The 16,281-nt window shown below is 34.7% G+C and overlaps 1 protein-coding gene across 11 annotated transcripts in view; it reads left to right on the top strand.

Annotated features, from left to right (window-relative positions):
• The window catches only part of ZEB1 (zinc finger E-box binding homeobox 1), a 180,432-nt gene that overhangs the window by 147,028 nt on the left and 17,123 nt on the right, over positions 1 to 16,281 (top strand). For all 11 annotated transcript variants that reach the window (XM_023218117.2, XM_023218121.2, XM_023218122.1 and 8 more), the window contains 2 exons: positions 5,813 to 5,974; positions 14,230 to 14,432. In XM_023218117.2, coding sequence (XP_023073885.1) covers positions 5,813 to 5,974; positions 14,230 to 14,432 — 365 coding nt within the window. The remainder of the gene's footprint in view (positions 1 to 5,812; positions 5,975 to 14,229; positions 14,433 to 16,281) is intronic.

Below are 16,281 nucleotides of genomic sequence, written 5' to 3'. Positions count from 1 at the left end.
AAAACATTTCCTCACAATATTATACTTAAACGTAGTATAATTGTACTTGTATATTCAACCATAAATTAGATATTTCTGTCATATAGTTTTCATTACATTTTCTTTTTCCTTCTCTTCTATGAGTTATCATCTATAGATTTGTTTTTTACTTTGCCGTGCATTTTAGGAATATTCCATAAAGGCTTAGAAATTTTATCTTTCATTAGGTAAGATGAGGTACGGTTCATGGCCTAAAAGTGTCAAGATTAGATTTTTATTCATAATATAAACAATAGCACTCCTATACTTGTCAGTCATTTCTGTAAAACAGAGTAAATCTTTGCGCTGTTATTAAAAGTGAATTCCAGGTTAATTAAATAATAATGGAGTATGTGATAATTTGTGGTGCCTATAGCCTACGATTTTATGTTTTGCCCCTAACTTGGTTCTATGTAATTTGCGTGAATAATGTATTCAGATATGCTTGTTATCATATATTTGCAATGCTAAACTATAGAATATGTAAAATATTTAAGCTGGACATTTGTTAGTAGTAATACAGTAATGTTAATAAACGTAAGAGTACACTATTTACTTTTACCTAGTGTTGTTAAACTTTGATGGCTTATATTACCAGAGTTACAGAAGACTACTTGCCCTTCTAGGTAAAATGCTATCCAAAAAGATACTCACAGGTTTACAGTATTTCATCTGTCAGGCTGTTCTTCACTATAAAAATTAATGAATTCTTTCAGTTTGAAGTACTGAATAGTATGTAAATTTCCTCAAAAAAAATTGCATCTGAAAGGCAGAGTAACCTTCTCAAATTTGTGTTTAACAAAAGTTGCTGCTGGAATGTAAAATCTCCCCCATCTACACGATGATGATCCCTGCTGCATTATTCACCTGGAACATGGGGAGTTAGGAGTAAGCAAACTTCCATTAAAGCTCCAGTGAGTGTAGCTTTAAAAGGAAATTTAACTTTTGAGACTTTTGAGCAGTTAAACTGTAAAATTATGTCATGCCTTTGCTTTTGTTACTTTCTTGACTTCTAGGGAATAATATGCTGACAAAATGAGTAAAAATATTTTACAGCAGTCGCCATCATTAGTTCAGAACATTGTCGGATCTTTTTTATAGCAGACTTCATTTTGCAGCTCTTGAAGTTAAGGAACTATAGTCTGAAGTTAGTATTCAGAGTAAAAAATTCATTTAAAACATCCTTTGTTCCTACTGAGCATCCCTTTTTTGGTTTATATAGTTGATAATTTTAGAAAGTTTCAAACATGGAGGATAAAGATAAGAGGAAGCCTGAGGACACTTTATTCAGGATGGAAAAATTGATTGATTGATTGATTTAAAAATATTTAAATTGATTGATTGATTGATTTAAAAATATTTAAAAATATTTCCCAACACTTCAAATTTTAAAAAGCTGCAGAAATTCTAGTCTCAGTTTGATATTGGGCCTGGTAAATGTGGGTTCATGGAGATAGAGTGTAATTTAATAGAAAGAGCTCAGATTTTATACCTGACACCTAATACCAACTTGTCTGCTCTAACAGTAATACATTTTCTCTCTGTGATCTTAGAAAACCTTTTCTGACCCTAATATTTTTATTGAGAAAAATTTTAATTGCAAAATTATGTTCATCTTGCAAGACTTCTTTAAGGCGTAAATAGCTAACAATTCCATAGTACTTACTACATACCAGATACCCTCCTAATAAGTACATTAATGTATTAATTAATTTAATTCTTACAACAACCCTAAGAGGTACTGTGTATAAATTTTATAGGATGTAAACTGATTATATACTGCCTCACAAATTTCTTAATGGACATATAAAATTTTTCATTTTAAATGTCAGTAGTTTTAATTTAATTTCTGGCATAGTAAAACATTGACATTTTAACATCACTATTACATATGAAACCCATAGTATATTAATACCTATTATCGTTTTTTTTAAAAGTATGAAAATGCTCTTTAAGAGTAAGAAATGTTAGGTCATAATGTTTACTTTTTGAGCTCATATTTCCATTCTGTATACACTATAGAATTTTATGCCAATATATATTTCCTGTTTGAAGGTATTTTTGATCAACTATTTTATTTCTTTACAAGAAAAATATGTGTATAAATTAAAATTTATTTTTAATTTCCAGGGACCACAAAGATCTTAGTTTTTTAGAAAATTCAGGGATTTATCATTTAATTATTAGTAGTTCATAGTTGATCACAACATAAGTATATTTTAAATTTTAATTATTAAAGAAAAACATTACTAGAAATGAGATTAAAGGAGCTAATTTTTAAAATTACTTCATAAATAGTAATTAATTATAATAGCTTAATATTATTTCTAGAAGGAAAAGTGTTCATCATTTGGTTTCTATTTTTTTAGCATTGAGGTACCTTTATTCTCAAATTAAAAGATGAAATAAAATTTTATGTTATAACTGAGTTGCTCAGTTTTTATACATCTTCAGACATAATGTCAAAAGTTATTTGTCAATGAAAATATTTTAATGTCCTGTCAGCTTATACTTTGATTAACTATTTCTTCAATTTTGTTGAAAACCAAAATTTAAAGCCATCTAATTTGCAAAAAGATTTGTTTCCCAGTGATTACAATCATCTATTCCCTCATTTTCTGGGACATACACCAGAAAGACTTTACCAATAGTTATTTATCAAAGGACTAATGATATCTGTTTTGGGCTTTAAAAAATTTTTTTCTCACAGTCACTTTGTTTAATGTATTCAGAAATGATTGAGGAAACTGAAATATGGTTAATTTAAGTATTTTTTACCAGTATATTTTTCATGAAAAACACTTTTATTATATGAACTGTATTTTGAGCAATACCTTATTAGTTCATCCAATTTCTGGAAAATTTCCAATAATCTACCCAGCAAAGCCAGTTATCAACATCAAACCAGCCAGACAAGTCAGACTTACTTTCAGTCAGGAAAAAAAGCATTTTTTCATTTTTTGAACTCAGTGTGACAATACATATTTTGAGGAATTTTATAAAATCTCATCAATAAGGAAGTGTATGAAGGATATATTTAAAATATAAAAATTAGCCGGGTGTGGTGGTACACGCTTGTAATCCCAGCTACTTGGGAGGCTGAGGCAGGAGAATCGCTTGGACCCAGGAGGTGGAGGTTGCAGTGAGCCAAGATCGCGCCATTGCACTCCAGCCTGGGCAACAAGAGCGAAACTCAGTCTCAAGAAAAAAAAAGAAATTATCAGTAATGAAGAAAACATAAAGTATAAGTAAATACATCTTATACTAATACTAAGTAGTAAAGTCAAGATTAAGATTATATAGATCTCATCTAATTTGTATGTTAAAAAAATCTTCATCTCCAACTGTGTACCTTTAGACCTAATCAATGTACAGGAAAGCTGGAATTTATTGAAGTAGCAAAATTCATATATAAAATACAGATCATGCAGTTGTAAAAAGTGTATACTATTTAAAAACTCATTCCAACAGCTAGCACACTCACAATTTTTATTAGGATTTAGAAAATATAAGATGGAGATTGCTTAATTGAAATAAATATTTTATATAATTTGATAAAAATAATTTTAACTCTTAGCAACTCAAGATGGAATCTGTAAGAAATCACATAATATATTAATTTCCTTTATGACTTTTATTTAGTTTAAATGAAAAAAATTGAAGTTGCTTTGCAAAGAATGCCACTGATTTGTTCTGCTTTAGCTCTTCAGAATTGCTTATTGTTCTACCTAATGACCAATCCTAAGAATGATGTTTGAGAATATTATTTGCTTTGCTCTTATCAGTCTCCTGAAGAGCAATGAATTTTTAAATAATAGTTAGGGGGTCATTAAGGGAAAATTACCCTCACTCCCTCTGGCCATATTATATAGTTAATTTCAGCGTCCCAACCAGGACCAGCATACCCCCATTTCAGTTGTGCTTTATGCCTAATAGAAATTCATGTAAACAGGGAAGACCAGAAAACCTATAGTGATTCTATGTTGCCTTTATTTGTCAGTAAAGAAGGCTTTCCCTAATCAGTATTTTGAACTTTACTCCTTTGGCACCCAGGAGGACTTTACACCCAGTGTTATGGTACACCCAGTGTACCATAATCATGTCATGGATAGATAGAGGAATATGCCTTTTCTCTTTTTTTCTTTTAAGAAAGAGCAAGGGATACTGTGAAAAAGGGAGAGCAGGGAGAAGAACTTTCAAGGATGCTAGAAAAGAGTTTGCATGGAAGTTGAGGATCTGGGAGTTGATTCCTTTAAAACCAACAGTCCAGCTTACCTTTTAAAAGTCTTCACTTACCTCTGGATCCAGTAATCCCAGTTTGGTAACTACTGACATTAACTAAATAATGCAGTTCTTGGTATGTAGCAAATGTTAAATAATTGATAGCTCTTGAGAAGTAGGGAAAAAAATTACAGTCACCATTTGTTACTGTCATTGGTTCTCAGGTTTTAAACAGCAGTCACCCTAATGAGTTCAGTTATCACTACGGTGCAGATGTAGCAAGATTGTTTTAATAACCATCAAACAAACGGATGCCTATATATCCCCATTTTAATTTGGCCAAATGTCAGCTTGCTGGGAAGTTCTGTTTTACAAATTTAGACCTGACAGTTCAGTCAGAGTCTATAAAGAAGTCATCCCTGCGGCATTTGGGAGCCATGCTAAGGCATTGCAGTTACCAGCATGGAGTAGAGGCCCTCATCTGGAGCCAGTGGAGGAAATGGAAGAGAACCATAGTACAGCAATACTGCTTTAGAAACTTGGCAGCACTCTGGGCTACCATCTCAAAGCATAAGCCTTTCTAATTCAAGAAAAGTTGCCTCTGCCTTAATCCCACAGTTAAACATTTACTGAGGCAGAAATAGAAAAAGAATAGCCTTGTTTTATATGAATACTAGTATAGCTAAGAAACAGTTTTCATAGATGCTTATTAGAAATCCTTCTAACTATAGATAATTATTAAAAACTATGTTCTAAGAAATCATATAACTGAACTGAATGTCAGAATGGTTTATATGAGAATGGTTTATATGAGAATGATTCAGATTTAAAGTATAGTCCCCCCCTACCATTATCTATGGGGGATAAATTGCAAGACCCCCCATCAAGTGTCTGAAATAAATACATATACTATACTGTTTCGTATACATACATACCTATGATAAAGTTTAATTTATAAATTTTATACAGAGATTGCAACAAAAACTAATAATAAAATATGGTTATAACAATATGCTGTAATAAAAGTTATATGAACGTGGTCTCCCTCGCTCTCTCTCAGATTATTATTCTTGTACTGCGTTCACCTGATTTCAGATTGCAGCTGATCACAAGTAACTGAAATCATGGAAAATGAAGCCACAGATAAGGGGCTGTCTGTTGTCCAACTTTAAATAAATATTGTGATATGATAGGTTGCTGAGAAGGTGACCTTTGAGAACTAAAGTTTTTTTCTTGCTTTATCACTAATTGAGAAATAATTCAGTCAACTATATTGCCTTCTCTGTGTTTTATTAGTACAATGCAATAGAAGTATGACTTTTAACATTTAAAAAGGGATACTGTGAGAATTTCACACATTTATAACACTTTAAACTTATAAGGCAAAGAGATATCTTAGTAGATTACAACAAAATGAGTGGAATTCCTTTTTAATTTTCAAGAAATATTTTCTGCAGATTCAAGAACAATCACATGTTCTCTCAAGATAAATAATTTCTTATTTAGAAAACCTTTGTAATAACTTAGTGGTGAGATTGCTTTCTTAAAAGTATGCTTTTTTTTTTTTTTTTAGTAAAAGATGATGAATGCGAGTCAGATGCAGAAAATGAGCAAAACCATGATCCTAATGTTGAAGAGTTTCTACAACAACAAGACACTGCTGTCATTTTTCCTGAGGCACCTGAAGAGGACCAGAGGCAGGGTACACCAGAAGCCAGTGGTCATGATGAAAATGGTAAATGGATCTTAACAACTGTGTTTCTTTGCCTCTTTAAAGGATTGTTGTTTCTACCATTCTACTATGGGAACTTGCTCTACTATTGGGAACATTCTTGAGGACCAGACTTTATTACAGGTGCCTATAGAGAGCAGTCTGTTTCATTAATGGAACACTATGGTGACCACACAGTAATAAATTGTTAGCTGCTCATGTATTGTGGTAGTAATGCCACTGCATATGAAATGCTTAGAACGGTGTCTGGACATCAAATTCCATTTACTTACATGGCAGTAGGCAGTAGAAGCGAGAACTAGAAAAACCCTTACTGCCCTTTGATTCTTTCCCACTCTTCTCGTAGCAAATAAAAATATGGTTGTCTGCTTTGTACAAGAACATACTAATTTGGAGACAGTGGTTTTTCTGAATCTGCCTTATTCCACTCTGATACGAAAAGTCAGTGTACAGAGTGAGGAAAATGCAATAAAAATGTGTTCAGACTCTCCTGAGAAGAAATAGGCTGTGTTACAGTTTTGGAGGAAAAGACTATGTTATTGTTCACCAGAAGAAAGTAAGTTATCAAAGAAATGAAAGGGAAATACAAAATTTAAAAATATATATGTATTTATGTAAAATGTTTATGTGACTAAAGGCTTTCAAAAAGCCTCACTGAAAGGAAACAATGAAACCTAAAGAAATGATCCATTATGTAGTTCTAATAAAGGTTAAACCTTTTATAGTTTGTCAAGTCCACACAGTACAATCTAAAAATTGAGGAACTACTATTCTGAATTAGTAAACAGTTTGAATTATAGAATAAGTTGTTGATTTTGTTATTCATTACTTTCAGATATTTAATGTAATCTAATTAAATGCTAATAAAGCATTTTGAAGTATTCTGTCATATCCATGACATTTGTTTACATATTTATTCCTTTTTTTAACCAAATAGTATTCAATTGTGCATATATGCCACATTTTCTTCATCCATTGATGGACACTGAGGTTGGTTCCATATCTTTGCTGTTGTGAATAGTACTGTAATAAGCATGGAGATCCAGGCATCTCTTTGATATACTGACTTCCCTTGGATAAATACCCAGTAGCGGAATTGCTGGATCATATAATAGTTCTATTTTTAGTTTTTTGTGAAATCTCCATACTGTTTTCACAGTGACTGTCCTAATTTTCACTCCCACCAATAATATATGAGTTCCCTTTTCTCCACATCTTCACCGCCATTCATTAGTTTTTGTCTTTAATAGCAATTCTAACTGGGATGAAATGATATATTATTGTGGTTTTGATTTGCATTTCTCTAATGATTAGTGATGGTGAGCATTTTTTCATATATCTGTGGCCATTTGTATGTCTTCTTTTGAGAAATGTTTATTCATGTCCTTTGCCTGCTTTTCAATAGGATTATTTGGGTTTTCTTAATCTGTTGAGTAGTTTGTATATTCTTCATATTAGTCCCTTTGTCAGATGAGTAGTTTGCAGATATTCACTCTGTTGTTTCCTTTGCTGTGCAAAAGCTTTTTAGTTTAATATAGTCCCATTTGTCAAATGTTTTTGTTGCCTGTGCTTTGGAGGTCTTAGCAATAAAATCTTTGCCTACCCCTATGTCCTGAGTGTTTTCTGTGTGTTTTCTTCCAGTAGTTTTATGGTGGTGTTTAAGTCTTTCATTGATCTTGAGTTGATTTTTGTATGTGGTGGAGATAGGAGTCCAGTTTCATTCTTTGCATGTTAATATTCAGTTTTCCCAGCACCATTTATTGGAGAGTATGTCCTTTTGCCAGTGTAAGTTTTTGGTGCCTTTGTTGAAATCAAATGGCTGTTAATAATGTGGATTTAATTCTGGGTTCTCTATTCTCTTCCACTGGTCTGTATATCTGTTTTATACTAATGCCATGCTGTTTTGGTTACTGTACCTTGTATTATATTTTGAAGCCAGGTAGTGCAATGTCTCCAGCTTTGTTCTTTTTGCTCAGGATTGCTTTGGCTATATTGTTCTTTTGTGGTTACATAAAAATTTTAGATTTGTGTTTTCTACTTCTGTGAAAAATGACGTAGATATTTTGATAGGGATTGGATTGAATCTGTAGATTGCTCTGGGCAATATGATCATTTTAATGATGTTAATTCTTCTGATCCATGAGCGTGGGATGTCTTTCCATTTATTTGTGTCTTCTTCAGTTTCTTTCATCAATATTTTGTAGTTTTCCTTGAAGAGGTCTTTCACCTCCTTGGGTAAATTTATCCCTAGGTATTTTACTTTTTTGTAGCTACTATAAATGAGATGGTCTTCTTGATTTATTTCTCATCTAGTTCATTATTGGTGTACAGAAACACTGCTGATTTTTTATGTTGATTTTTGTATCCTGCAACTTGCCATTTATTTAGCAGATTGCAGAGTTTTTTGGTCATGTCTTTAGGTTTTTCTAGATATTAGAGCATATAGTCTGCAAAGAGAGACTGTTAGACTTCTTTTCCAAATTGGATGCCTTTTATTTCTTTCTCTTGCCCAATTGCTCTGGCTAAGACTTCCAATACTGTGTTGAGTAGGAGTGGTGAAGGAATGGAAATCCTTTTCTGATTACACTTCTTAGAGGGAAGTCTGTCAGCTTGTTCCATGCAGTATGAAGTTAGCTGTGGTTCTGTCATACATGGCCTTTAGCATATGGAGGTGAACCATCTTTGCATCCGTGGGATAAATCCCACTTGATCATATTGCATTATCTTTTTGATGTGCTGTTAGATTTAGTTTTTGAATATTTTGTTGAGGATTTTGTGTCTATTGTCATCAGGGATATTAACCTGGATAGTTTTCCTTTTTTGTTTCATCTTTCTCTGGTTTTGGTATCAAGATAGTGCTGGACTTACAGAATGAATTAGGGGGAATTCCCCCCTCTTCAATTTTTTGGAATAGTTTGAGGAAAACTAGTGTTAGTTCTTCTTTGATAGTTTGGTAGAATTCAGCAGTGAACCCCTCCAGTCCTGGACTTTACTTTGTTGGGAGATACTCATTATGGATTCAATCTCATTACTCATTATTGGTCTGTTTCTTTCTAATTTAATCTTGGTGGGCTGTCTGTGTCCAGAATATCCATATCCTCTAGGTTTTTCAGTTCTTTCATGTATAGTTTTTCATAATTGTCCTTTTTGTATTTCTGTGGTATCATTTGTAAGTCTTTTTTTTTTCATTTTTTATTTGCATCTTCTCTGTTCTTTTCTTAATGTAGCTAGTGGTTTATCAGTTTTGTTACCTTTTCAAAAAACCAACTTTTTGTTTTGTTCTTTGTGTTGTTTTTTAGTCTCCATTTCATTTATTTTGTTCTGATTGTTGTTATTTCTTTCCTTCTACTAATTTAAGGTTTGCTTTGTTCTTGCTTTTCTAGGTTCTTGAGGCACATTGTTAGATTATTTATTTGAAATGTTTCTATTTTTTGATGTAGGTATTTATTGCTATATACTTCCTCTTAGTAGTGCTTTTGCTGTATTTCATAGGTTTTGGTATGTTCTGTTTTGATTTTCATTTTCATTTAAATAAATTTTAATTTTAATTTCATTTAAAGAAATTTTAAAATTTCCTCCTTATTTCTTCCTTGACCCAGTGGTTATTCAGAAGCATGTTGTTTAATTTTCATGTGTGTGTAGAGTTTCCAAAGTTCCTCTTATTATTAAAATCTATAGTTGTTTTACTTTGTGGTCTAAAAGCTACTTGATATGATTTTGATTTTTAAAAATTTGTTTGAGACTTGTCATGTGTCCCAACATGCAGTCTAGAGTATGTTCTGTATGTTGATGAGAAGAATATGTATCCTTAGTTGGTTGAAATGTTCTGTAAATGTCTCAGGTCCATTTGGTATAAAATGCAGTTTAAATTCAGTGTTTCTTTGTTAAGTGTCTTTCTACATGATCTGTCTAACGCTAATAGGGGTGTTGAAGTCCCTAACTCTTATTGTAGTAGAGTCTCTCTCCCTTTAGATCTAATAATAATTTCTTTATATAAGCAGGTGCTTCAGTGTTGGATGCATATATGTTAATAATTGTTATATCTTCTTACTGAATTGATTCTTTTGTCATTATTTAGTGACCTTCTTTGTCCCCTTATACTGTTTTGTTTACTAGATTTAGGAGTTTATCTCATTATGGCTACTCTTGCTCACTATGGTTTCCATTTGCATGGACATCTTTTTCTGTCCCTTTACTTTCGATCTATATGTATCTTTACAGGAGAGATGAATTTCTTGTAGGCAGCACATAGCTGGGTTATAGTTTTTATCCATTCAGCCAATCTGTATCTTTTAAGTGGAAAGTTTAATCCATTTAGGTTATTATTATTGATATGTTAGAGCCTATTTCTGTCATTTTATTTTTATTTCTGGTTGTTTTGTATATCATTTGTTCCTTTCTTACTGATTATTATTGTGGTTTGGTAGTTTTCTGTAGTGGTAACATTTGAGTTCTTTCTTTCTTATTTGTACTTGCTCTACCACTGGGTTTATATTTTCATGTGTTTTCATTATGGTAGATATTTTCCTGTCACTTCCAGGGATAAGACTCCCTTAAACATTTCTTGTAGGGCCAGTCTAGTGGTCATGAATTCTATCAGCTTTTACTTGTTTAGGAAAGACTTTATTTCTCTTTCATTTATGAAATATAATTTTTCTGGGTATGAGATTCTTGGCTGGCAGGGTTTTTTTCTTTCAATACTTTGAATAAATATATCATTTCTTTCTCTCCTAACCTATAAAGTTTCTGCTGCTAAACTGCTGTTAGTCATATGGAGGTTCCCTTACAAGTGATTGGACACTTTTCCCTTGTTGTTTTTAGAATCTCTCTTTGTCTTTTACTTTTGACAGTGAATATAATGTGCCATGGAGAAAATCTTTTTGAATTGTATCTGTTTGGGGATTCACTGAGCTTTCTGTATCTGGATGTCTAAATCCTTTGCTAGACTTGGGAAGTTTTGGCTGTTATTTCATTAAATAGGTTTTCTATCCCTTTTGTTTTCTCTTTGCCTTATAACACATCAAAAATTGGAGTATTTGGTTGCTTCATAGTTTCTCACATGTCATGAAGGCTTTGTTCATTTTTTTTATTCTTTTTTTCTCTTACTAGGTTATTTTAAAAGACCTGTCTTCAAGTTCTAAAATTCTTCTTCTGCCTGACCTAGTCTATTGCTGAAGCTTTCAGATATCTTTTGTCTTTCATTCAATGAATTCTTCTATTCCAGAATTTGTTTAGTTCTTTTTTATGAAACTTACCTCTTTGGTAAATTTCTCATTCATATCCTGATTTGTTTTTCTGGTTACTTTCTGTTGCTTTTCTGTGTTTTCTTGTGTCTCACTTAGCTTTTATAAGATCATTATTTTGAATCTTTTCCCAGGATTTCATAAATTTATTTTGATTAGAATCTGTTGCTGGATAATCACTGTATTTTTGGAGCTGTCATTTTCCTTCCTTTTTCATGTTTCTTATGTTCTTACCTTGATATCTATACATCTGGTATAATAGTTATTCTAGTTTTTTGGATTTGCTTTCCTTGGTTGAGTAGGGCACTTTGGCTTTGATTCTGGGTATATGTGGTAGTGTAATTTCTGTGTGATATATTTGATTATAAATAGTGTGAGTAGGGTCTGTGATTTCCTCGCTGGCTTAGGGTGCAATTGTTACTGGAGGCTGAGGTGAAGTTTGGCTGAGACAGGGATGCCAGGTGGAACATTCCTTGGGCCCTAGTCGTGGTAGTAACGGGCCTATGGTACCTGTCCTTAGACCACAGGGTGGCACACTGACACCTTGTGTTAGCAGGTCCAGGTGGGCTGATCCTTGGACCTCCAGGTGGCTTACTTGGGTGCTGCTAGTGGCAGTGCTAAGCTGGGCAGGTAGGCAGGTTCTCAGGCTCCTGGGCAGTGGATGTCACTTGGTCAATGGCAGTAGCAGTGGCAGGACAACCCCCTGGTTCCCTATTGATTCACACTGGTGTTGGCAGTGACTGCAATGGGCTGGGTGAGTCAGTCCCCAAGCCTACTGGTGGTGCATGCAGGAGGATGCCAGCTGTGGTGATAGTAGCAAGTTGGGTGGACCCAACCTCAGGCCTCTAGGAGGAGTGTTCAGGTGACAACAGTGTTGGACTGGGCTGGGTGATCCCCCAGGTCCCTGAATAGCATGCTCGGAAACTGGGGAGGTAAGCTGGGCCAGATAGACCTGTCCTCAGGCCCCTTGGTGGTGTGTGTAGGCACTGGCTATCATGGCAGGGGCAGGATGATTCCAGGCCACCAGCAGAGTGCTCAGGTAAGGACATCAGTGTTTGCACTGTAGCCTTCCTACTGGGGAGGGCAAGGTTGCTCTCAGTGGCAGCAGCCAGAGGGAGGAAGCTGGGAAATATGCGCTTTAGCCCCAGACAGCAGCTGTGGATGGGGTAGCCTGGCCTCAGGTCCCTTATAAATGCATGGCAGCTCAGCTGCTGAGGAAATTAGGGGTCACTGCCAGTGGCTAGCACTTTGTCCCCAGCGGTGGAAGCCCACAGTGGCAGCAGTCTGTTGGGAAGTCTGTCCTTGGGGCATGTAAAAATGTCTGCAGCTCCTCTGCTGGGGGGAAATGTGGTCTCTTTCAATGGTTTGCACTTCAGCCTTAGCAGCCGCAACCAGCGTCAGTGGTGGCTGTGAAGGGAGGTATGTCAGAGGGGCTCCAGGCATGTGAAGATGCAGGAGCTGTTGGGTCCCAGAACAAGATGTAGTCTGTTGGGAGTTGGGCTCTCAAAATAGTGCTGTGCTGTAGCTACTTAGAACTCAGGGGATGTACAGATTCAGCATAAGCTCCCTCTCTGGAGCAGCATTGTCATGTGGTCTCCAGGTACCTCCCTGTGTTAGTCTCAGAGCCCACAATGGTCAAGGGATCTCCCATGGCTAGGACTGCAGGAGTCCATGGTGGGAATGTGGACCTCTGGGGCTCTCTCACTTACTCTTTCCCTGCATTGGAGAGCCTTTGCAGGTTGCTTCACTTCATTCTTCCTTACTTGAGGTGTTTCCTGTCACTTTTCTGTTGAATTCCAGTGTTCTCTCTTAGATGATCTATGTGAAGTGTGATTATCTACTCATTATTTTGGTTTTTCCTTGTAGAGAAGGTGAGTACCAGATGCCTCTATTGAGCCATCTTGAAGCCCCTCTCCCAACATGTTTGACCAACTGTTTAACATTCAGGTGCTCAGTCTATTATTTGCAAGCTGGTCCTTGAGCAAGACATTTGATTTATATGGACTTAAATAAAGGAGTATATGTTTAGAAAGCACTTGGGAGATTTTATGAAATTATCTTTGGTGGTTTGTTTTTCTATAGTGAATTCAAAATGAAAATAGAGATGATATTTACAAAAAGATATCACTTAGTAACTTATTTCATTGAAGAAATGTCAACTATGGAAAACTACTCTTAGTTAAATAGTATTAATTGGCAAAACACTACATTTTAGGATTGTCAGGCTTAGACAGCTCCAAGTGTAAAAATAAAGTTCATTCAGTAAACTCTATTCAGAGTGCCTTTGTTTTCTAAAAGCTATATATATTCATACATACACAGTTATATAGCAGATTTGCCAGTGTATTTCAATAGGGGAAATTATAAGCAGGGTCACGCATGGGATGTGTTTATGTAGCAGGCCTAGATCTGGCCCCCATCAGTCTTTCCTTCCCCACCTTACATACTTCCTTTTTGGTCTGAACTCAGTCCTGTGGCCACACCTACCTGCAAGGGGCTCTTGGAAACAGTCTGTGTACTGTTTCCTCTTTGATGATAATGACTTGGTAGTTTCATTTTCAAAATCAGAGGAATAAACCTTAAATAAATAATGATACATACCATTGTTACCAATAGACCCTGTTGTAGAGCACAATTCCCCTTTAATCTGTATACACTTACAAAGGCAACCTACATTTTAATTTTACTTCTGTTTTCTTTTCTGGCTAGTCACATGACAAAAGGGAAGAATTATAGTTTAGGGAAAAATATGGGACTTGAAGGTCAGATAGCCCGTATTTGAACCCTGACTTCATCATTTTCTGGCTCTGTGACTTTTCTTTTAAGTTATTGAGCCTTCCTGGGCACCAATGTTCTCTCTCTTACAAAATAGAGATGAGTATCATTGTATTGTTTTGAGGATCAAATATGAAATGGGTAGCACAGTATCTGGAACATAGCATAGGGAGTCAGTGGAAACTTTGGTAATATATTCTGAATGTTTTAAGTTTAAAATATATGATCTTTCTTTTACAGGAACACCAGATGCATTTTCACAGTTACTCACCTGTCCATATTGTGATAGAGGCTATAAACGCTTTACCTCTCTGAAAGAACACATTAAATATCGTCATGAAAAGAACGAAGATAACTTTAGTTGCTCCCTGTGCAGTTACACCTTTGCATACAGAACCCAACTTGAACGTCACATGACATCACATAAATCAGGAAGAGATCAAGTAAGTGCAATGACTGAGAGTTTACTCACTTTCCAGATTTTGACAACTCAGCCCTCAATGGAAGGCAAAGATTTTAATATATTTAAACGTTAAAAGAATGTACTAAACAGTGCTATATCTGCAGCCTTATAAAAATGAAAATGATTATTTATTTGAGTTATCCGGTCATTCCTGAGATTAAAAACCACATATGAACGTTATTTTAGAGGTGACTCAGTATTTTTTTCAGATAAGACCCTTTCCATCTTGACTTAATTATTTTGCTTATGCATAACAGATAATTCTTCAAGTTTAGAAGATTTCAAATTGCATTCTATTAAAATGTTCAGTATAGGAAAAATAAATGCTGACTATATAAACCATATTATACTAACCAAATTAACAAGAAAGTCAAATTTAAAAGTTTAATTTTCTTTGAACCAGTTACTATTTATTCTCAGTATAAGCTACTGTGGGTTTGTTTTTTTTTTTTTTTTTTTTTTCCACCGTAGTAAAGGGAGTTGCCTCCTCTAAAAATCTGAAGTTTAGATTTTTTTATTCTGAAAACTTAATTTTTGTATGGTTTATTCTACTTCTATGTCACTGTGCCACAGTTTTTAGAGTATAAACCAAGACTGTTTTGTAACTGTAAGTTACATTTAAATTGCTGGTTCTATATTTAGGATTAAAGTCAAGAAAGCTTTTATCAGTTGTTCTTCTTTTACAAGGTCCTCATAACTATCAACCATCAACAATGAAATTAATATTGCCTTAATTCTAATTTTAAAAATTAAATAAATTTTCAACCACACAGGGTTTGTGAGGGTATATGTTGGGGTTAGGGCACATTTCCAGTTTCTTACATCAAAGAATGATGTATATCTACATACCTGAACTCTGTCCTATGGATGTACCTAATATGTGTCACATATCCCATAGAGAACAAGTTAGACCATTTGCTAAGGTGATGGCTAGGCCAAACAAACAACAACAAAAAATTTTAACAGAAAAAGAATGACTGAGCAGAGTCAACCTGTTTGCTTAGTACTTTGGCAACAGTACTCATGATAACAAGATAATAAGAAGAGGGCGGCAATCGGAGAATAGAACCAAGATTTTATAGGTTAATGGTCCATAAGCCCATGAAGGAGCACTTGAAACAGGTAAAAGCTCCAAGAGAAGGATGAAATTAATACAGAGAAGGGATGACTGAAGGCAAACACCATCTCCTTCTAAGTGCCCCTATTAATGAGTCTTATCAGACACAGACCAGCAGAAGAGTATGTTTTATACCTTAGCGCTCTGATGTGGCCACAGTGTAGACAAGGCTTGGGAAAGAGCCTACTCACGTGACATTCAGGAAGCAGACCCATCCTGAGCTGCTGCCACCATATTCCCTCTACTCCAAGGGCCATCGTAAAAGGAGAGGACAGATTGAACTGGTGGTGAAAGCAGAAGATGCCATTATAAAAACAAACTCCAAAATATTTAATGAGCATGAAAACCAATTCTATGATGATTTTTCCAGTGGATGCACACGTAGTAGGATTTACATATAAACTGTGGGTCAGACTAAGGTCAGGAAGGAGCTGTGATAAATATGGGGACCAGTAATGTGAGGAAATATAACAGGTCTTGGAAACAATTTAGTTTGCAAGGTAGCAAACTAAAAGGTAGAATGTGTATTTTGCTGGCGCTTGAGAATCATACTGTGACTAACAAGCATTTTCAAGTCTTACTAACTTATTTATTCAACAAACATTTGCATTTCTTTTATATGTGAGGCCCTCTTCTGGGTGTTAAAGGCACAGTAGTGAAAAAGAAAGTCCCTGATAGTAGGGACCATACATTAGTAGATTATATAAAACAG

This window comes from Piliocolobus tephrosceles, chromosome 9 (assembly GCF_002776525.5).
Source record: "Piliocolobus tephrosceles isolate RC106 chromosome 9, ASM277652v3, whole genome shotgun sequence".
In the NCBI taxonomy this organism is placed as follows: domain Eukaryota; kingdom Metazoa; phylum Chordata; class Mammalia; order Primates; family Cercopithecidae; genus Piliocolobus; species Piliocolobus tephrosceles.
The sequence above is the reverse complement of the archived record's forward strand: the minus strand, read 5'-3'. Positions and strand labels throughout refer to the sequence as shown.